This window comes from Myxine glutinosa, chromosome 14 (genome assembly GCF_964187855.1).
Source record: "Myxine glutinosa chromosome 14, kmMyxGlut1.1, whole genome shotgun sequence".
In the NCBI taxonomy this organism is placed as follows: domain Eukaryota; kingdom Metazoa; phylum Chordata; class Myxini; order Myxiniformes; family Myxinidae; genus Myxine; species Myxine glutinosa.
This window is the reverse complement of record NC_136274.1, coordinates 29,458,000-29,481,942: the sequence shown is the minus strand read 5'-3', so window position 1 is coordinate 29,481,942 and position 23,943 is coordinate 29,458,000. Positions and strand designations below refer to the sequence as shown.

Here is a 23,943-nt window from a genome sequence, read left to right as displayed (position 1 = left end):
TACGCCATATGCCGTTGTGTACCCCGGTTTAGAATAGGTACACCGTATCCCTGCGCATCGTAAGAGGCGACTAAGGGTTGGCGTCAAGAAGGGCATCCGGCCATAAAAACATTGCCTCAAAAAGGGAACCATGATTGTCATGGGGCCCGCAAGGCTAACCCCCGCTCTAGTGGGGAAAATGGCCTTATAAACGATCATTCATTCATTCATTCATTCATTCATTCATTCATATTCAGACATATACGCCACATTTACACACGCACCCGAATGCCTTGCCCTGCTTTTCGCTTTGCGAGCGCAGGGTAATAACCACATGACTTCTACTGTAAAGAGCGATGAATCCACCAACCACTGTGTTCCAAATCTGATTGTATCAATTGTTAAAAACAAGGGTCTTGGCGAAGGGTCTAACCAAGCCAAATTTGGGGCAAATGCAACCTATTTCCCCTTACCTGTTCCACTTCTCTTACATCCCTCCACAGACAACATGTATCTTGCACTTCAACCCCCCTCGTAACATACAAGGTCTCTGGACGCTCGCCCTCACCCTGGAAGACTTTGCTACGGTGAATGGTCAAAGGAATGGACCTTTCTCCTCCATACCGTTGCAGGTTCTCATTGAATGTGAGTTGTGTTTTCATTCCAATCTTAGTTTTCCATTATGTCCTTCCCTGATACATTGACATTGTGTCCTTATTCCCACAGACTTTGTGTCCAAAAAAGGTTATTTTCATTGTCCATGTCACGTGTACCTTCCTAACCAAGGATTGCATCAATGAGTATTCAATCCCTTCGAATATCTTTCACCAGTTCAAATCTTGGGTCTGTCGGGTTTTCAAAAAAAGTATAAAATTCTTCCATTGTTTTATTTGTATTACCTTGACATAATTCACCTGTGCAGTTTTCTCTGTAATTCCCCACTTCTCTTCTGTTTATAGTTTGTCACTCAATCCTCCATGAGCTTTATTGTTCCCCGTCGCACCGCGGAGCGAAAGAGGGACTATGGTTTTCCCCTCCGTCCGTGTGTGGGTGCAACTTGGCATATGGAAGAACCCTATTGAAAATTAGGTCGCCACGTCAAAATCCAAGATGGCTGTCACCATATCTAAACCTTGTGAGCGCGATATCTTGAAAAGTAAATGTCTGAACCTTGTGAGCGGAATATCTTGAAAAATAAACGAACTACTAGTACCCGACTGCAAAGCCGCAATGAGCCGGCGAAGCCAAAGCCTCTTGCCACTATTTTACCCATCACGATGGCATCAGTAGGTTAGGTAGTTGGTAGTAGGTAGGTGTAGTAGGTACCGTCGGTGTAGTAGGTGTAGTAGGTACCGTCGGTGTAGTAGGTGTAGTAGGTGTAGTCGGTGTAGTAGGTACAATTTGCATTCTGGATGAGATTAAAATTGATAAAATTTACTTCTTGATTAATTCGGTGAATTCCGTCTCAACTTCGGATATTTCCAGCCGTGAAAAACTATCCCCTACGGCCGAGGGAATTCTAAAAAATAATTCTTCGTCAATTTTAGAATATTTGACGCCGTTTTCACCCTCCGAAACGCGTAATAAGCCTTTTAAAAATATTCTTCAAATGCTCGAATCTCATTGGTTCCGGTGTTTGGTGACGATTTTCGTTGAAGATAACGAGGTTGGTTTTAACGTTTTTTTGTTTTTTTTGTTTTTTTTGTATACAAGATCGAGGCTCGTGAAAGAGCGAACATTAATCACACAGAAAGACAAACCGACACATAAAACATATAACATCGGGAGCGGTAGACAAGATGGGGAGAGGGGGAAGGACACAAACACAACATTTGAGAGCATGGACATGGAGACATCGAGAGATCTGAGAGAGGGCGAGGGCTTTGGGGGGGTGTGGGGGGGCACGGGAAGGGGGCGGTGGGAGAGGTATAAAACATATGGACACTGCCAGGACTTCCAGGAAAGAAGTTGGAATTTCAAACAAGGTGGACCTGGGGTGAATTCGCGGGGGTAGAAAAGATCAAGGTTTTGGATGGGGGAAGATAAGAGATGGTGGTGAACAGCTGTTTTAAAGACCTGGAGGGAGGAGTGGGATTGAAGGGAGTGAGGGAGTTTGTTCCAGAGGCGGGAGAAAAGAGGAATGAAAGAGTGAAGGTGAGCAGAGAGCCGAGATTTTGGCAGTTTAACCATCAGAGGGTTGCTGGCAGATCTTGTGCGACCTGTAGGAATATTTGGGGGACAGAGCACAGAGAGAGCTGGGGGTGCAAGGCCAGAGAGGAGTCGGTAGAAGACAGAAAGACCACCTACCTGCCTGCGGTGAGTGAGTGAAAGGCCCTCAGAGATAGCTTCATCGCGGGAGATTCCAATAATTCTGAAAGCTTTGGTTTCAACAGCGTGAAGCCGAGCTAGATGTGAGGCAGGAGCACCGGCCCATAGGGGAGAACAGCATTCCATTGAGCTGCGGATGAAAGCCTTGTATGTGGTGAGGAGCTCAGGTGTGCCGAGGAAGGACTTCGCATGACGGAGGATGCCCAGTCGGCGACTGGCTTTGGAGGCCAGCTTGGAAATGTGGTTTTCCCAAGAAAGATCATGGCAGATAGTGAGACCCAAAAGCTTGAGCGACAGAACTTCTTGGAGAGGATTGTTGAGAAAGTAGATGGGAGGGTTGTCCAGTCGATCTTTTCGGAGAGACATAGTAAGAGTGTGAGATTTGTCAGGATTGAAAGACATGTTCCACTTGTTTGACCAGTCTGTGATTTTGTCCAAGTCTTCAGAGAGTGAGGAGGCTGCAGACTGCCGATCTGAGGGAAGAGGAATGGAGCGGCAGAGAGTGGAGTCATCAGCAAAGAGATAGAGAGGATTTTCAAGAGAGTCAGAGAGATCATTGATGAAGACCAGAAAAAGCACGGGGCCCAGAACACTGCCTTCGGGAACTCCAGCCTGAACAGGAAGAGGAGATGAGAGAAACCCATTCAGGGCCACACGTTGACGACGACTAGAGAGGAAGTACGCCAGCCAAGTGTGGAGATTTCCATGGATACCAAAGGAGGAGAGTTTGGTGAGCAGAGCGGGGTGCCAGACCGTGTCGAAGGCACGTGATATGTCGAGGGAGACAGCTCTAATTTCCTGTTTGGCATTGAGGACCTCCATCCATTGTTGAGACAGCAGAAGCAGCATGTCCAGAGCAGCGTGAACTGGTCTGAAACCAAATTGATGATCAGAGATCAAGCCATTGGAGAAGAGGAAAGATTTCATATCCGAAGCAATGATGGATTCCATGACTTTGCTGATAATTGGGAGAAGGCTGATTGGTCTGTAGTTGCTAGGATCTGTTTTTGCACCTTTTTTGTGCAAAGCGGTGATGTTGGCTGATTTCCAAGCAGATGGCAGTTGACCTTGAGCAAAAGAGAGGGTGAAGAGAACAGAGAGAGGGTGAGATAGAGCGGCAGAGCAGGATTTTAGGACCCGTGGGCTGATGCCATCGGGTCCAGTTGCAGAATCAGAGTCGAGGGTTGACAGAAACTTTTCCACCTTGTCAGGAGGAAAGGACACGGAGTCCAGGAGCAGCAGGGTACGACTGGGTATGGTGGGTACAGAGAGGGATGGGTTTGGGACACAAGAATTAGAGGCAAACACAGAGTTGAGGCATTCAGCTTTTTCACGTGCGGAGTCAGCTGTGTAGCCATTTGAGGTAAGGGAGGGGATGGAGGGGGAACAAACACCAGAAACGGATTTGACCAGACGCCACCAGGATTTGGAAGAGGGAGACAGATAAGAGAGTTCGGTCTTGAGAACGGAGAGATATTGTTTCCTGGCTCTCCTGAGGGTGGACACACACTTGTTTCGGGCTTTGTGAAAGGAAATGAGATTTCCTTCCGTTGGATTTGCTTTCCAGGAGACGAAGGCAAGTTGTTTCTGGGCAACAGCCTCACCACAAGCTTCCGTGTACCATGGACGGGAGGAAGGGTATGACAACTGAAGACGAGATGGGATAAATCTGTGCATGAGAGGGAGCAATTTACTTTGGAAGAATTCCCAGGATGAGTTGATGTCAGAGGTGGTAGAGATGGGAGACCAGTCCAGATGATTGATGTCTGCTTGAAGACCGTGCCAGTTGGCCTGAGTGAAATGCCAGACTCGTCGACGCTGAGCAGGCTCCCTGAGGATGGTCAGAGAGATGTCCACTTTGACAAGCACATGATCAGATGAGCCGATTGGAGCAGAAGAAGAGCAGCAGACATTTTCAGGGAAGTTTGTCATAACCAAATCCAGAAGAGAAGATGCTCCGTTGACTGAGATCCGGGTCGGGAAATTGACAGATTGTGTCAGTCCCAGTGAGTCGCAGAAGTCCTTTGCTGAGGAGCCATGGCTGGTGAGAGAGGTACCCACACCCAGCCAACTGGCATGATGACAGTTGAAATCACCACATATGAGGAAGAGAGAGTTGGGATGAGTAGATAGAAGTTGGTCCATATTATCAGACAGCGAGATGTAGATGGAGTCATCACTGTTTGGTGGACGGTACAACACACATATGAACAAGAGGTGGGAGCGAAGGGGAAGCCGTAGCCAGAGGTATTCCTGGGGGTGAGGTGGAGAGAGTGCAGTGCAGGGCGAGTGAGGAAGAGAGTTTTTGATAAAGATAGCAACCCCACCTCCAGGACGAGGCTCAGGTCTATCATACCGGAGGAGGGAGTAGCCCGGGAGAGATACTAAGGAATCAGAGACATCATAAAGGAGGAAAGTTTCTGTTAAGCAGATCACGTCTGGTTTGACAGAATCAACCTGTATGGAGAGATCAGTTAAGTTTGAACGAAGGCCCCGGATGTTTGAGGTCCATACCGTTAATGAAGAGGAAGGGGGAGCATCAGATACAGAACAGGGGGGAGGCGGGGTAGGGTAAGATGTGGAAGAGGTAGGGAGAGCTGTTGAAGTTGTGTCAGAGATTTCAGAATAGCTCGGAGAAAGGGAAGGATGGGGCGGACAAAAGGTTTGATGGTGATTGGGTGAGGCACAATGAGGTGTTATTTGAGGAGGGGGAAGAGCGAGGCAGAAGGTTGGGGGAGATGGAGGTGAGAGTTGGAAGGGGAAAGAAGCGCGGAGGACCCTTTGAGGAGGAGGAGTGAGAGGGGGGAAATTGAGAAGCAATGAGGGTGGGGAGATTTGAAGGGGAGGGGCGAGGGGGGAGTTTGGGAGGGAAGGGACAAGGGGAGGGATTTGAAAGGGATGGGATATGGGGGAGATTTGGAGGGGTGGGGTGAGGGAGGAGTCTAGGAGGGGAGGGGCGAGGGGGCGTCTTGGCGGGGAGGGGTGAGGGGGTAGTTTAGGAGGGAGGGGGCAAGGGGGGAGATTTGAAAGGGATGGGTGATGGGGAAGATTTGGAGGGGAGGGGTTATGGGGAAGATTTGGAGGGGAGGGGTGAGATTGGATTTTAGAAAGTGTACGATTTATGGGAAACGAACATTTATTGCAAAATGAGTTTCTTGTGACCTTCGAGTTAAAAATACGTTTAAGGATGCTGGATGGAGGATGGAGTGCAGGAGAGTTTAGAGAATGTAGAAAAAAGGCACTATAGGAGATGGATATTTTTTTGGGGATGAATTGATTTGGTGAGCAAGTCGAAAGCAGCCTTTTAAAGAAGAAAAAGAAAAAGGTGTTATAATATATGACTGAATACATAACTTGAGGGGAAAGTGTAAACATTGAAGGTTAATAACAGTGAAAACTATCTGGGGAAATGGGGGAGAAACACGTGGTCGAAGAACGAACGAACGAATAAGAATGAATAAACGAATGAGAACAGAGAAGGAAATGTTTTTTTTTTTGTTTTGTTTTTTTGTTGAGTTGAGATTTACACAAGGAAGTAGGCTATGGGGTGAAAAGACTGGGAATACAGAGAACGAAATTTATTGGATCACAAACGACAGACCGCTGAGAGAAAAACAAAGCCTCAAGGTTGTACAGTGTACACTGTACAAGGCCTCAAGACACGACACGAATTAACACGATTTTCAATACAGGTATGAAAGATTTGCACCGAAAAATCTTCGTCGGGACACAATATACGTACAACACCATAAATAAATACAGTTTTAACGAAAATACAAATGGGAACAATCACTTAACTTCGATTTCAAATCGTTTGCGACGCGGCAAACAGACGATCAATTTATGAAAGATAAACACCGAGAAACAACCAAAGTTGCACACAATAACTTCACACACCGAAAGATAAATACAGTTTCGACAAAATACAATTGTGAACAGACTTAACTTCGAAAAACGTGGAGACCGTGTGGAGCTTCGAAAATCCCTGCCACCGTCTCCGAGATCTCGCGAGATCCAATCATTTTAATTACAAATTAGAGGTGCATTAGATTGTGAATCAAACAAAGACAGGTGAAACAAACTCCTATTGAACTTTTTCGCAATTGTTTTATGCAGGTATTTTAATTACAAATTAGAGGTGCATTAGATTGTGAATCAACCAAAGACAGGTGAAACAAACTCCTATTGAACTTTTTCGCAATTGTTTTATGCATTCAAATGCTCGAATCTCATTGGTTCCGGTGTTTGGTGACGATTTTCGTTGAAGATAACGAGGTTGGTTTTAACGTATTTTAATTACAAATTAGAGGTGCATTAGATTGTGAATCAAAGAAAGACGGGTGAAACAAACTCCTATTGAACTTTTTCGCAATTGTTTTATGCAAACTTCCGCATCCGGTCGATGGCGGCCTCCATTGCGCGATTTGGTTTTAGTAATATTTTTTCAAATGCTCGAATCTCATTGGTTCCGGGGTTTGGTGACGCTTTTCGTTGAAGATAACCAGGCCCGTGCGGGCCGAGGTTGGTCTTAAAGTATTTTAATAACAAATTGTATGTGCATAAGATTGTGAATCAAACAAAGACGGGTGAAAGAAACTCCTATTGAACGTTTTTCAATTTGTTATGCATACTTCCGCATCCCCAAGATGGCGGCCTCCATTGAGCTTCGGAATTCGCAAGCCAAGGCATAATCTGGTTTTCGACATAATACGTATGCGTTTATTGACAACACCGGCTTCGCCGGCTACTAACATCTAATCTGGTGTGTGGGTGTGTCTGGGCATAAGGAAGAACGCTATTGAAAATTGGGTCGCCACGTCAAAATCCAAGATGGCCGCCGCCATGTATGTCTGAACCTTGTGAGCGGAATATCTTGAAAAATAAGCGAAGTACCAACTTCTAATCTGGTGTTTGGGTGTATCTAGGCATAAGGAAGAACGCTATTGAAAATTGGGTCGCCACGTCAAAATCCAAGATGGCCGCCACCATATATATGTCTGAACCTTGTGAGCGAAATATCTTGAAAAATAAACGAACTACTAACTTCTAATCTGGTGTTTGGGTGTATCTACGCATAAGGGAGAACGCTATTGAAAATTGGGTCGCCATGTCAAAACCAAGATGGCCACCTTGCGTCTTCCACTTTGTCAACTCATATCACTTCACCGACGGGGGACCTAGGCATAACACTTTTTCTCGATGACTTGTAGGAAACCCCCATGACCTCCAATGGTAAACTTCGACCTAATTGACTCGCCTTTTATCGAAATGTGCACATTTTGATATAAATTAATTGCCAGATATGCTTTTCCTCACTGATCATGTACTTTTCCTACAGTCCAACCGAATGCCGCATGTGCATCTCCCAAATTTGTCGGGCGTACACCAAACAACAACGACAAATTCAATATCGCCATCAGACAACCCTTCAGCTTCGACATCGACATCCGGTCGAGTTCATCAAGGTACAGACAGACAATAGAAAGACGAATCCACACAGATGAAGTTATAAAACATCATGTCATTCATCAACATGGAAAGCTCCAGGAAGTTAATGTTTGATGTAAAATGTAATCTCATCGAGTGCAACTATGAAGTACTTCCTATCACACCTTATTAATTCGAGTTTGATAACATATACTTAGATCCAGAAGTTATCTATTCAAATTGAAGTTGAACATATGAATGAATATGAATGAATTATTGTGGTTGAGTGGTCTTCCACCACCAATGGACCACCAGGCAGGTAAGCAATGAAGAGAAGTTGCCACATCTACCCATAATTTGCTGTCAGTCGGTGATTTAAAAGCCACGCACCATTCCAAATCTGCCCTCCAAAATTTGGGAATTTGGAATCCAAAATTTGAGCAAAGTGATGCTGAAGAACAGTTTGATTTTAACTAATGGCACCGCTTCCCAATTTCCCATGCATGGTTTTATGTGCCAAATAACTCGCTGCAGAGCTCCCGTTCACTCAGTGACCACAAACGAAGTTCTCATTCACAAAGGATTTATTCACAAGAAAGAAATAGGGAAAGGATATAAGAGAAAATAACATAACCGGTGAAACAAACTGAAACAAATTAGCATTTAGGTGGAGCGCACTGCATTAGGTGGAGCGCATACCGACACCAGGCTGAACAGTTTACCTTTTGCATTCCACCGATAGGCCGGATCTGGATCTGGACCTGAAACAAAATCTAACCAATTCGTCCTTGTCACACTCACAACCTGTCTGCCAAGTTTCATCCAAATTCATCCATACAGTGTCCTGCAAAAGTATTCACCCCCAACCAATAATGCCACATTTGATGAATTACAAATTATGTGGAAACTATTTTCTAAACTAAACAGACCAAACTAAACACTGTTATAGTTGAAGGAGGTTACACGTCAGGAATATCTGCAACAACCATGTACAAATCACCATTCAATGGTTGCAAGAGTATTCAGCCCCTTAGTTCAGTACTTGGTGCAATCACCTTTTGCAGCAATGACTGCTGCAAGTCTTTTTTGTGGAGGTCTCTACCAGCTTTACATAATGGGATGGTGAAATCTTTGCCCATTCTTCACGTGCAAATTGCTCTAGTTCTGCAAAGTATGATGGGGATCGTCAATAGATGCAATCTTTAAGTCTTGCCATACATTTTGATTTGGGTTCAAGTCAGGACTTTGACTGGGCCACTCAAGACATTTATTTTCTTCTTATTCAGCCACTCCAGTTTGGCTTTAGCTTTGTGGTTTGGATGATTGTCCTGCTGAAATGTCAATCTCCGACGCAGTTTCAGATTCATGGATGACTCAAGCAGGTTTTCATCAAGGATTCTCCTGGACTTTGCACCATCCATTATCACTTCGATCTGCTGATGAAAAGCAACCCCATAACATGATGCTGCCATCACCATACATGACAGTAGGGATGGTGTTGGCTGGATGATGTGTAGTTTTAGGCTCGCGCCAGACATTAGGTTTTGAATTTAGACAAAAAAGTTCGTTTTTTGTCTCGTCTGACAAGACTTTTTTTCGCCACATGCCTGCAGTATCATTGAGAGGTTTTTTTGTAAACTCCATGTGAGCTGTTAGATGTGTCTTTTTCAGTAATGGATTTTTTTGCCACCTGTCCACAGAGGCCAGCTTTTTAAAGGGAATGGGATATTGTTGATTGATGAACACTGACTCCCATCTCAAACATAGAGACTTGCAAATCTTATCAGCCATTATTGGATTTACAGTGACATCCCAAACCAGTTTCCTGCTTGCCGGCTGCTGAGTTTGGATGGGCAACCTGATCTGGACAGAGTCTGGGTGGTATGATACATCTTCCACTTCTTAATGATGGATTTCACCATACTCAAAGGGTTAATGAGTGATTTTGAAATCTCCTTATAACCCTCTCCTGAACAGTGCTTCTGCACCACTTTATGTCTGACTTCTTTGGAAAGCTCCTTCATCTTCATGTTTCCCTTCTTGATTGACCAAACGAGTTGCACCTTAAAACTCCTTTGATAATTGGTGGAGTTTAATTTTTAAGTTAAACCACCGATTACATACAAGTGAAACCTATTACACTCATTTTGTACACTTTAAACAAATAATTTGCTCCTAAAGTGATTTAGGGTTAATTTGGCAAAGGGTTTGAATATTTATGCAACTGAGAATTGAATAGCTTTATTACTTTGGAGTAGTTTGTGAAGACTATATCTATTAAGTTTGATTTGAAAGCTTCATGGAATTAGCTCAGGTGCCATGAAAATGTGAAAACTCTGGTGGGGGTGAATACTTTTGCAGACCACTGTATCCTTTTGAGATATCCTGCTCACAGACAGACAAACAAGGGAGAAAACACACCATCTGTCCACCTTCAGTGGTGGAGGCAATAATTAACCCTTATGACCATAATGCCAACGACGGACTTAGTTATTTAATCTTGAGAACTCTCTCTCTCTTTCTCTCTCTCTTTCTCTCTCTCTTTCTCTCTCTCTTTCTCTCTCTCTTTCTCTCTCTCTTTCTCTCTCTCTTTCTCTCTCTCTTTCTCTCTCTCTCTCTCTCTCTCTCTCTTTCTCTCTCTCGACACAAACAAAACCCGGGGTAGGGAGAGGGGGGCAAGCGGCCCTTGCTCGCACCTCATTTTGGTATTGAGATGCAGCAGTGTGTGGCGTTGAGGTGCTTTATCCATGCCACAATTTCCTGGCTTTGTTACCATAATGCACCATTAACGGCTGGAAACAGTGCCAAGACACCTATAGGACCAGAGTGCCGTGGGAATCGAACATGGGCGCAGAGAGCAGGAGATCCCGTGGAAAGAAGTCTAGTTAGTGTCACGAAAGGCAGGTCCAAGTTAGTGTATAGAGGTCCATGAGTTCGTTACAAGCAAAGAAAAGCTCTGCAATAGCCACTGGAAGACAAGACTGCAAGATTCCACCTGTTGGGATGACTCATTTTAATTTAAGGAAAACACATGACTGATCACAATTTGGAAAACCCACATGGAACACAAATGTGAGGGAAATGAGGCTCAGAAAGTCTCAGTCAGATTGAAGGGATCTCCACGAGAACAAACTCGATGGCAGTTATTCACTTATGACATACGCTTATGCTGAAGAGGTTTTTTTCGCTTTTGCGAATCTCACTCTTGTCAGTTTCTGTAAACGAACAAATTAAATATAGTTTATGGGTCATATTTTTGTTACGTACACATGGGACGGAAATTCCACAGTATCTGCGTACGCAATAATTAGATGAAGCCTTGTGCAAATGTGATGACTTTTTGATTTGGATGATTTGAAAACCGAAAGCGAACCTTGCTTGATAAGTTGTTTGCATCTGCACTTGTCCCCGAACCAATCTTTTCCACCCCTAACCAATCTCTCATTGTTTCTCTTCCAGTGAAAGTATCGTTTCGCTCAGCACAATTAGCTCTGAGTCCGTAACATGGCAAAATATCACGAGAAACCCTTTCTCTTCCGGTGTATTCCACACCAGCATGACCTTGACTCCTCAAGCGAATTCAGAAGGGGAAAAGCAGATCTGCTTCTTTGCTACAGAATCCTCTGGGTTAGTTACTCACGATCATCTCTACCATTGCCTGGAAGTCTTGATATTGCTTCATTTATTTATTTTGGCATTTTATATTTCCGTTTTTATTTTTCACATGTTGTGTATTTGTTTATTTCATATTTTGTTGTTTTCATTATTTGTTGCTCATTTTTGAGTTGTTACTTTTGTCAGCTGACCGACAGGATGATGCACATGTAATACTTAACTTTGAGCTGTTTAGGCTTGGTTTGATTTCCAACCCGATCGATTGGTACTTCCCAGGTAGGGAATTGCATCACAAAGCGTACCATCCATGTTATGGATGTTAAGCCGGGTGTCACATCTGCTAGCATCACTCAATGGACGTTAAATATCCCATGGTGTCCATCGCAAAGATGTGAGTTATCGCTGCACCCTGAACATATTTTAAATTTTTGGCTAAATCAACTTCAGTCCAACATCAGGCCTGGCCAGTTGATTCCTGAAAAATGTTCAGCCAAAGCTTTCTTCGATCCATCACCAAAACGGTATGAATAGTTTGTGCAATTAATTTCATAGTAATATTTATAGTCGTGATTGTAGTGGTCCTATTGTACTCTTTGTTGTCTTCACCAGTTTGTCATTATGAAAACATCTCTAGGTAAATAATTCATGCTGTTGGGATCATGTGCATGTGAAGCTATAACCCATCCATCGTGTGTCTGTGCAGACAAGAAACCGAGCTGCGTTGCATCATCATCACAATTATCCAAAGTGAGTGGCACAGACCAACTGTCATGGCACAATATATTGTTGCGGTTTTGAGAACCCACACAGGTAACATCATTGAAGGTTAAAGGTTGCACCCCATAGTTAGGCCACAAGCAACACATAGGTCACCTTAGAACGTTAGTTATTTCTTGGTCTATGTGAGATAAGGCCATTTCCAATAGTTGCATCTGCATTGTGTAAAACAAATAAGAGTAGGCCCCGTTCAGTCTGCAGCCCTCCCTCCAATCGACTCCATTGAGCACTATCCAGTCTGCACCCCATGCCCCCTCACAGTTTGTTACGCGTTGGGCCGGCAGCGTTAGCTGCCAGTTGCTCGCTCAAACCAGCCCAAATGCCACGAGGTAAGGCCTGGACAAGGGGGTGGAGCGCAAGGGTGGAGGAGTGGCCACGTCAAGCAGCCATCAAGGGCGGAGCCGGTAATACCCCATCAACCAACCAGGGCTCGAGTGGGCATGGCTAAGGGGCGCGGTAAGTGTGTGGCTAGAGATTCCAGAGGGTTCGCTGGGCGTGGCAATAAAACCCTTCGCGCGAGGCACCCACCTCAGTTATGAGGAGAGACGTGCTGTGACAAGCATTGAAAGGATTGATTGTGCTTTACAAAGGACTGGCGAAGGACTGCAGCATTGTGAGGACTCGTGAGGGAAGCCAAGCATTGGCATTCGTGCAGAAGGACAATTGTGGAAGGCGCCAGTATTGAAGGGTTTACGTGGCATTGCGGAGGACTTGAGTTATGAGGAGGACATGTGCTGAGTCAGATCCCCAAGGGGACGCTTGCTGAGTTATGAGCCGGGGTCCTCTGTTGAACGAGTGATGAGAAGGGAGAGGCGCTTGTCAAGTTCGTGAGCTGAGTTATGAGGAGAGTCAAAGGACTTTTGTGGGGACTTTTGTGGAAAGGCGCTTTGGTGACATCATTGTGGAAGTGGCGCATTGTACCTAGCGATACCGGGGGCGCGTATAAAGGTGCCGGTACAACTATTACGTATGCAGTATAATCGCCAGCTTACCGATCCTTCCCAGTGTAATTGTCCGATCCGCGCCACCGACACGGGACGATCTCGCCTGCCGTCTGCCGTCTACCATCACCAGCTGCTTCGTGGTATGAGTCGGGGACCGGAGCGAGCTGTGGACGCCATCGGTGGACCCTCAACCCGACCATCTACAACCCCGTGTGAGTGAGTCTGAGATTGAGTCTGATTGCGAACGGGCCCGTGTCCAGGGATAAGTATAAGACTGAATCAGGCTGCCCTGTGTATCTGCTTCTTCCTCTTCCCTGTACATTGCTTCTTTTTCTTCCTCTTCTTATTTGTACAAAGTGTGTACTTCTCTTCCTTCCCATACAATTGTAAATAAATTACCTGTTCTTCCTGTTTTCCTCTTAATTCGATCACCTTTGTGATTTCTCCATTGCGTAAGCGTGGCACGATTAAGAACCGCTCCAATCGCGTTAGTTCCCGTTAACGGCCCGAATCGCGGCTCACTTTCGCTCGGCGTGTCCACTAACGCCGTGTTTCGTGTGGGGTTATTTCCTTGCTTCACGGCCGGTGTTAGTACTTAGGTAATAAGACGAATTCGGCTTACAACCCTATTTAACACCGACCGGAAGGAACGTGATAGCCCCGGATCGCGTTGGCTAGTAAAAAGACAAGGGGATTAATCCCCCCTTGATAAGGGGTAGGCCGACGTTTGGAGATCCGCTTGGAGATCTGCAATATTTATATATTTACAAGTGGGGCTTGCTCGCAGACTGCAAGCGCATCCTGGGATGCATGCTACGTGTAGACATAATAAATTACAAACTATATTTGATGAAGTGGATTTTGCTTGCATTGTGCATGCAGCTAAATACATCAAGTAAATCGAGAATGTGTTATTTATTCAACAGTTTACAGGAAGGTAACTTTTAATGTAAAAAAATAAATAAATCAAAAGTTGTTTAATTCCCATTAGGTATGTAACGAAATTGAAAGATAGAATGACCCAGCTCATGGCCTGTGAGAGGAGGTGAGCAGTGATTCAGGATTTGCGGAGTTTCAACAGAAGAAGGAGTTTAACCTGGTTTTGGGTTAGCGGTTAGGGTTCCGGCTTTGGATCCTAGGATCCTGGGTTCGAATCCCGGTCGATCGCTGAATTAACACCAGGTGGGTTGACTCAGCCTGTCATCCTTCTGAGGTCAGCAAATTGAGTACCAGTTCACTGGTAATTCCCTGTGTGTCGCAAGAGGCGACTAACAGGGTTGGTGGCAGGAAGGGCATCCGGCCATAAAACATTGCTTCAAAAAGGGGACCACGGTGCCCCAAAAAGACCAACCCCTGCTCTGCAGAGGAAAATGGCCTCTAAAGGTGGTTCTTCAACAGAAGGGGGTTGGCGATGGACCTATGAACCTTGCTGCTGACTGGTTTTGAAGGGAGGCCAGCTTAGAAATGTCGTTTCCCAGAGACAGAGACAGAGAGACAGACAGAGAGAGAGGCAGGCAGGCAGGCAGACAGGCAGACAGACAGAGATTTGTCAGGATTGAAAAATATATTCCAAGTTTTTTTTTAGCAGTTTGTGACCCATCGTCCAGCCTTTCAGCCAACGAAACCTGCTGCAGCCAAATAACTCGTGCTTCTTCTTCATCCCAACCTGTGACGGACCACCTGAGTGCTTACAACCTGAGTAACACAGCCATCGACACGGTTTCTGTGAGTAACGTTTTCATCTACACCTACGACGATGGCAAACTCAAATCGGGCTCCCAAACAATGGTGCCTTACTAAATCAGAGACGATTAATTCTTTTGAAAACTGGAAACAAAATCTCCATTACACGTTATCGCCAGACCTGAGTTTCTCCCCCTTTCTTGTGACTGGCTCACAATGGCTCAAGAAAACGAGAACAACACCTCTTCAGGGCTTCACTGACGATGGTGAAGATATTAATCAAGGCAATCCCCGCACAGCTCAGCTAAAAGTCAACCCATTGGAGATGATGCTTGGTTAAACAGCCAATTATTGCCCAGTCATTGCATGCAACACAATCGTCCATGATTCTATCTTCTTAGGTCATATATGGCAAGTCATCCGCCTGCATTTCGTTTTTCAGTTGACCGGCGCACATTTCCTAGATTTGTCTGATATCCGTTTAGAACTAGAAGAACGCCCAGAAGACCTGCACCAGCGCTTGGCAGCTTTTATCGACGACAATCTGTTACGCCATGATGGAGGCATCTCGCACCATGGTGAAGTTCCTGCAGATGACGAGGAGCTAACTCCATCCCTCGAAAATGTCGACGTCCTCAGCTGGCTTCAAATAATCCACCCGACGCCACCGAAAATAGTCAAACAACGTTATGGTACTGAACTACGTTCTCATACATTGGCGTCCATCTAACTGGAAATCTCTCTGGCCCTACCATCCTTATTAGATGAAATAACGTTCCGGTGAAGATACAACAGTCATGCGGGCCCGGGTTTTTCTAAAAGTCAAAAGAGACCTGTCTTTCCACGTGTAACATCTACTCCTAAACCAAGATACAAACCTTCCCAGTGCTGCCAAAAATCCTGCCCATTATGTCACCAAGCGGGGCGTGCGGACTGCCATTTTTTTCAGCGAGTGCAGCTACATCCCAGAACAAGATCGTAAATATATGGCCACATTGAGGCAGATATCTAACATCTTGGACCCCTCTGACGATGATGAGGAAGTGGCAGACCCCACCATCGACTCTCCAGATGACTCTGACAAGTCCTCCACCCCTGCGTATAGAATTCAAGTATGCCAGTCACCTTACTTGGACACATTTTACCATCACCACACTATCCGTGCCATAATTGACAGTGGTGCCACTGGAAACATGATGAGCCTACCGATTGCCAAACGTCTCGGTCTACCCATGAGAAAGAGTTCTGTCAGCTCACCAGGTTGATGTACTTGGTGAAGTACTCCCTACTCACAGTACTTGGTGAAGTCAGTTTTATCATGACCCGTGACGACTGACAGTTTACCTTAAAAGGACTTGTTATTGAAAACCTGGACGTTGATGTCTTGGCAGGGACACCTTTCATGGAGCTGAATGACATTTCTGTTCATCCACCTAAACGACACATCATCCTCAATGATGGGTCAATATACCGACACGGTTCATCTGATTTATCTCCCACTCACCATGCAGTCCGTCATGCCCATTTGCTCCGTGCCCCTCCACGAACTTCAACTGTATGGCTCGGTGAGTACATCGAGCTAAACCTCCCTGACAATTTGTCTGATTCTACATACGCCCTTGAACCTCGCAGTGACTAACAGGCTCATCGTCCTTCGACCGAAATATGGCCTTCCCCAAGTCTCGTATCGAGTTCATCAAATTGTTAGTTCATCAAATATGATCATCAAATTGTTAGATCACATGAACACTTTTGTCAAATACGTCCCATCTTCATGCCTTCAAACCTCACCGGTGAGACCAGTACCACTCATCCACTAAGATTCAACCCAAACCCCCCAAAAAACTGCCCCAAGCCTTTACTCTGCCAGTGGCACACTCGACCCGGACAATTCCTTTCCCCTTGATATTAGACGTAAATTTCAGGCCCTTCTTCAAGAGTATGACGATGTCTTCGACCCCAGGCCCTAAGAGTACAATGGTGCATCTGGTTCATTCCATTCGGTAGTTAACATGGGTCCTGTCCCTTCCCCTCAATGTAAGGGTTGCCTACCTTTATACTCTCACAGCAACCTCACATAACTACAACGCAAGTTTGATGAACTAGAAGATATGGGTGTCTTTGCTAAACCGGAAGATGCAGGAGTCGACGTCGAGTACCTCAACCTGTCTTTCTTGGTGAAAACGTCCAGTGGCGGGTTCCGACTGGTTACTGCATTTGCCGATGTTGGCCGAGATAGCAAATCCCAGCCTTCCTTGATGCCCAACGGCGATTCCACTCTTCGACACATCTGGAAATGGAAGCACATTATCACTTCTGACTTGACTAATGCCTTTTATCAAATCCCACTATCTAAAGAGTCAATGAAGTACTGCGGTGTTGCGACTCCATTTTGTGGTGTTAGGGTCTATGCCCGATCCGCCATTGTTATGCCTAGCTCTGAAACGGCACGAGAATAACTAACATGTCGCATCCTTGGATACATAGTGGAGGAGGGTGTTGTGGCCAAACTCGCTGATGATCTCTATTGTGGTGGAGCAAGCATAGACGAACTGTTAATCAACTGGAAACGACTGCTTTACGCGCTCCAAGCCAACCGCTTAAATCTGTCAGCATCCAATACTGTCATTGGCCCATCTTCCATCACTATCCTGGTGTGGAATGAAGGCACTATAACAGCCCGTCCCCATCGCATCTCCACATTATCCATGTGTGCCCCCCCCCCCTCCCCCAAAAGGTCTCCGGACTTCGATCCTTTATTGGCGCTTACAAAGTCCTAGCTCATGTTATCTCTGGCTGATCAAGCGTACTCTCGCCATTAGACGACGCTGTGGCTGGCCGCCTATCCCAAGATAAAATCGCTTGGACCTCCGACCTCATCAAAGCAATCCGCACTGCCCAGAAAGCCCTTTCTTCAAACAGAACCATTATCCTTCCATGCCCTGAAGACCAATTGTGGATTATCACTGATGGTTCAGTGATGAAAAATGGCATAGGAGCTACGATGTGACCTATTAACTTGCTGGTTTTTTAGCGCTAAGTTGTGAGGATACCAGGTCACTTGGCTTCCCTGCGAAATTGAAGCACTCTCAATCACTATGGCTACGAAACACTTTGGACCATTCATCTTTCAATCCAATCATAAAGCTTGCATACTGACCGATAGTAAGCCATGTGTACAAGCCTTTGAAAAGCTATGTTGAGGAGAGTTTTCGGCTTGTCCCCGCATTTCAACCTTTCTGTCGACGGTCAGTCGGTTCCAGGCCTCAATCCGCCATCTCGCGGGCTCCGCTAATGTCCCCTCAGATTTCGCCAGCCAGAGTGACCTTGATTGTGACAATCTCCAATGCCAAATTTGCTCATTTGTAGAGTGGACAGAAAACTGTATTATACGTCATTCCTCCATCCAAGACATCATCACCGGTTACTCCAAATTACCGTTTACAAACCGTTATGCCTGGCTAGCCCTACAGTCTGAGTGTGCAGATTTACGCAGAACACATGCCCATCTCAATCAAGGTACCCGACCATCGAAAAGCTGACCATTATTAAAGATGTGAAAAGGTTCTTGATTTCAGTTACTATCTCAAAAGACGGGTTATTGGTTGTCCGATATCACGACCCCTTGCAACCTTCCCGTGAACGCATCGTTATTCCTCGCCTGGTCCTGGACGGCCTTGTCACGGCTCTCTACATCAAGCTTGATCACCCGTCTTGCCACCAACTTAAGCAAGTGATGCATGCCACTTATTTGCTCTTGACATGGATAGGTCCATCAACAATGTAACTACCAGTTGCCACCACTATGGTGGTTCCCTGCGAAAAATCACTCCATGCGCCATTCTTCAACCGTCTGATGATCCTCCAAAAACAGTTAATGTGACATTTGCAGCAGATGTCCTAAAGCGTGGGTGTCAACTGATCTTGGTCTTGTGTGAGTGCATTATTTCATACACCCGTTCCTCTCTCATTTATGACGAACACCATGACACCCTACGTGACTTGCTGCTCGGACTCATCAGTGAACTTCATCCGAAGGAGGGGCCACCTGCTGTCATCCAGACTGATCAAGCCTTTGCATTCAAGTCTCTCACTGATGACAAGCTCCTACAAGATCACCGCATCTCCTTCGAGCTTGGTCGCATCAAAAACCCCAACAATAACCCTGTTGCCGAGAAAGCCATTCAGAAATTAGAAGCTGCATTACTACACCAAGACCCTTTAGGAGTTCCAGTGTCGCCTCGTCAGCTTTCCACAGCTACTGCCTGATTAAATTCACGTATCAGTTCTCACGGCATGTCTGCATGGGAAATGTGGACACAACGTGACCAGTTCACTAACCACTAGATTCCGATCTTGGATCAGAACCTTATCCGAGAGCAGCATGCCTAATGCTCCCGGAACCATATTTATAGCGAGAGGTCCAAGTCCCCATCAACAAAATGCCCTGCTACTCCAGCAGTTCATGTTGGAGACCTGGTGTACTTACATTCAGATGGGTCCAAGTCTCAAGCACGGGAACGTTACCTGGTTGTGTCTGTGGATGGGAACTGTTGTGACATCCGCAAGTTTGCTGGCTCCCAACTCCGACGTTCATCGTATCGTGTACTACGAGTACAATCTGAATGTTACATGGTACCCACGTGGACAACACATACCATCCCGCATCCGCACAGTGATTCCTGTGATGATTCTCTCGGTTATGAAGACGACTCAGATAGGCCACATATTGCTCCCCCCGATCCACCTCACATACCTCCCATTCTGTCGACTCCAGCTGAACGTGTTCTGCCCCCAAGTCCTCCTGCGGTTCTACCCTTTATGTTTCAACCATCCCGTGATTCCCAGGTCCAACGCCATGGTGTTGACAGCACAGCAACTGCGTCACCTCGTATTAGGAAGTCAGGACGTCTACATTCACGTCCCAAACACTTGGATGACTATGTTCTTGATGGATGAGTGGTTGCATATGTGTCAATGTGGCAGTATAATCCCGAGGCACCTGAGGACAGTCTATCCAGTGATGGCGCTTTTCCTCGTAGCTTGGCATCGTCGGTCTACTGCCTTCAGGCACATGTGCAAATACTGTTCTGGTTTTCAGTTTTGTGACATCCCGGCAATGCAGTAGTGAATGGTTTGACTGAATTTTGCTGGTGTGTATTCCCAATAGTGTACGTTTCGTCTACATCTTGATATATCACAAGTGCATGCTGATTTGTATGAGTAGTGAAAGTCAGGAAGCCATTAGTGGTGTTGGCCTTGCATGTCATAGTCATACATAGAGAGTTTGAAGAGTAAGGTGGGGTGGCAGACTGTATCGAAAGCTGAAGATATGTTCAAAGAGACGGCCGTTATCTCAGGGTCTAGAGAGATGGCCTCAATCCATTATTGGGAGAGCATAAGCAGCAGGTCCAAGGTGGAGTGACCAGATCGGAATCCATATTGATGATCTGAGATGAGGACATCAGAGAAAAGGAAAGATTTGATGCCAATTGTGACTGCGATTATGGATTCCATGACCTTGCTGATGGTTGGAAATAAGCTGATGGGGTTTATAATTTAGGGGAGCCGCTTTTGCACCTTGTTTATGCAATGTGGTAATGTTGGCAGATATCCAAGCAGATGGAAGATGACTGAGAGCAAATAATAGGGTGAACAGAGTAGAAAGAGTATGTGCAAGAGCAGCAGAGCAAATTTTTAGGACTCGTGAGCAGATGCCTTCAGGTCCAGTTGCAAAATCAGGGTCGAGGGTTGCGTACTGTTTTTGTAGTTACTATTTTTTGGTTGGGTACATTTTTTAAAATCAACTACGTGTAATTTTTCTCATATTTACAAATATACATAAACTCGTGGATTAGCAAGGTTACAGAGTATAAAAAGGCAATGTACTGATAGTAAAGCAACAGTGTACATACAACAAGAAAGGAAATGAACTAACACAAAAAGAAGAGCCAAAGGTGGAGTGGAACCACAACAACCTGGCTCTTTCTTCTCTTCTTCTTTCCAATCTCCCATCCCGCTTTTCTTTTCTCTGGATTCTGACTTCTGATATTTTGCAATTAATTTCAACCCCGCTCCACAATGCACATTTAAGATATCAGTGTAATATATAGACAACATATTTAATTTATCTTTCTCACATATACCATGCACTCATTATACTCACTTTCACTCCATATATTTACATTCCTTATCCTTCCAAAAAGCCTGGCCTCGACGAGGACTATATAGTCCGTGACTGAAGTCATTGACGTTAAAAAAAACACCGAAAGTCTAACAGCGGCGTAGCCGTAGTACTCCAATCGCTGCAACGTACAGCAGTCCATGTGTAAAAACACATGACAGGTTCAACCGCTTCGACGACATGTTTGGCCTGTATGGCATATGTACATTAAAATGTCGGTCGGTGGAGTCAGCCGTCGTACGCTATCGGTGCGATGTCGTCTCCCGTAATGATGCAGTGTGACGAAAGGACACAAAACTGCCGCTACTTTTTCGAGTCTCCTCGAGCAATGATGGTGTGTTTGCCATCATATTGCCTTTCCATGGCTGGTACACACGAGTAGGTGTGTGGTATAGACGGGGGTCGCCACTCCTCTCCGTCCTTCTGCCGGCCGTTGGGGAATTCATCCTCTTCCGCCCATGATGTTGGAGTCGACTGGACTCTCATCCACAAGATGTACAGAGCCATCTGCCATTTAACCCACATGGCTGCGGACCGTTACCCTGGTAAGGGGGGCTGACAGGTAGTACACCTTGCCCACAGGTAACCTGGGATTATGCGAGGCAGGGGCATCCATCTCCCTGGGGTATCAGAAGACACCCGCATACCAAATATATACATAAGGCTAATGATAACATCCGCATACGAAGACGCTACTTTAATATATAGAAGATGATATATTTTAACCTCCAGTAACTTTGCAGTCACTACAAAGGGATTAGTGTTCCGATTATATTTACGATAATATTAATGTTGCTTTATCATTATTACGAAAATGATATTACTATTAAAAAACCATGGCTAATTCCCTTACTTCCGTGGATATTTACTATAATGTTATTCGTATTAACGCTATTATTATTATTACGAAAACAATGCCACGGTATTAAGAAAGCTGGGATAATTTGTCTGAAGGTGAGGCATGAAGGTCTGATGCCGAAGGCCTATAAGTACTGTGTCGTTGGAAGATCCGTAACGTCAATGCTTTTGATATTTGATGATAATTTTAACACTCAGTTTGTTTGTGTTTCACACTGCATGAAAAACATAAAGGTAGAGCATGGCGATTGTGATACATGACAGGTTCAACGATATGTTTGGCCTGAACAGTATAGGAATCAAAATGGCGGAGTATGGAGTCAGCCGTTGTACGCCGCCGTAATGACATCAGACGTAATCACATTACCCTGTCATGTGACCAGATCCTCAGCTCTGATTGGTATACGTTTGAGGGGACATCCATCCATCCATACATACATACATACATACAAACATACTGTTACGTTTGTGGGGGTAGGTGATGACATACCCTAGTACAGATAGGATTGTGTAGTATTAGCATGGACCACGTTCTAGTAGGAAGCCCATCTCGATGTACATAAGTCGAAAAAACTGTGAGCTTAAGGAGTGTTTATGTGTCACCACACGGAGGGTGGTTTTGTGTTAGTTATATAGGGCTTAAGGATAATTCCCAGTATATAATTGCCTCCTGCGATTTTCCCTTATGTTTTTACATTCACTCGGCCAGCCATGCAAACGCGCTCCATTAAACCACAACAACCGACATGATGCCGACAGAGACCCGGACATTACAATCTGAAAGTCAACCCCGCCCCACCAACCCACTAAAGACCAAGGCCACACCCCCAGAGTAGGACGAGGGGCATGGAAACTATCGTGGCCGGCAGACCACGCCCCGAGCTTCGTCATTTGTCGAGCAGACCATGGAATGATTCGGCAGAGCTCTGCGATTGGTCGGGGTGTTGTTGGTGTGACGCCAGGTTCGAGCAAGAAGGTTTGATAACGAAGAGTAAGAATCCGTCTCTCTCTCTCTCTCTCTCTCTCTCTCTCTCTCTCTCTCTCTCTCTCTCTCTCTCTCTCTGTCTCTCTGTCTCTCTGTCTCTGTCTCTCTTTCTCTCTGTCTCTCTGTCTCGGACATGGAAGGTGGCACCATTGTGTGGTCCTGGAGCTTGGAGTTTGGGCTCACTTTTGAGGATAGTGTGGAGCTCTTGGCTGCGTGGGCAGCATTGTGAGGTGTTGGTTGACGGTGGTGATCTTCGGAGACGGAGGAGGTCGCGATCCAAACAAAGAAGGCTATCCAGCCTGCATGCCTCATGCCGGCGGCTGGCTATGAGGGCGATTCCGCGCTATCTTGTGCGCTTCCCACGCAGTGACTCTGGTTCGACAACCAGCAAGCCCAACCAGCCATTTGGAAATGCAAAGCTAAGTGCTGGCCGGCTTGAAACGAAACCATTTATTTTTCTTTTATCATTCCCCTTGTGTGTTTTTTTGTCAGCTTGGAGGGTCCCTCAATGTAGCGGATATTTATTTTACCTCACCTTTCATTTTTATCGTATTACATTTACTTTCATTAAATCATTATCGTGGTACTCGTACTTTAATTTGTTGTATTGTTGATTTTCCTTGTCTCGTGTCTGTGTTTGTGGGTTCAAGAAATAAACTCTGTGTAGTTCCGTCTGAGGTAAGCATCCTGGTTTTCTTCGCCTGTGCACGACGGACTGACCACCAATTTTTGGCTTATTCACCTTGGAGTTAAAGCAAACTGTTTGGCTATATGCTGCCCATGAACTTGTTCACCGGCGACACGACAATACATACATACGGATGGACAAACGCTGTTCTAGATGGCTTTTTCCTATAGTATAGATGTATATAAATAAAAAAGTAGTAAAATAAAAATATACATATATGTGTGTGTGTGTATATATATATATATATATATATATATATATATATATATATATATATATCTATAATTCCATTAATCTCTGTGTGTATGTGTGTTTGTATGTGTGTATGTGTGTATGTTTGTCTGTGACCGCTGTTTCTCGACAACCACGGGTCCGATATACTTGAAACTTGCCAGGTATATTGCTGGGGACCCGAGGATGTGCCTTTTCAAGGTTTCATATTAATCGGACAATTACTTACCGAGCTATGTCCAAA

General features: G+C 45.3%; 1 protein-coding gene across 2 annotated transcripts in view; it reads left to right on the top strand.

Annotated features, from left to right (window-relative positions):
* Window positions 1–23,943, top strand: part of LOC137439586 (uncharacterized) — a 118,020-nt gene that overhangs the window by 14,159 nt on the left and 79,918 nt on the right. For both annotated transcript variants that reach the window (XM_078768071.1, XM_078768070.1), the window contains exons 4-7: window positions 483–624; window positions 7,646–7,772; window positions 11,194–11,361; window positions 12,053–12,096. In XM_078768071.1, the coding sequence (XP_078624197.1) occupies window positions 483–624; window positions 7,646–7,772; window positions 11,194–11,361; window positions 12,053–12,096 (481 nt within the window). The remainder of the gene's footprint in view (window positions 1–482; window positions 625–7,645; window positions 7,773–11,193; window positions 11,362–12,052; window positions 12,097–23,943) is intronic.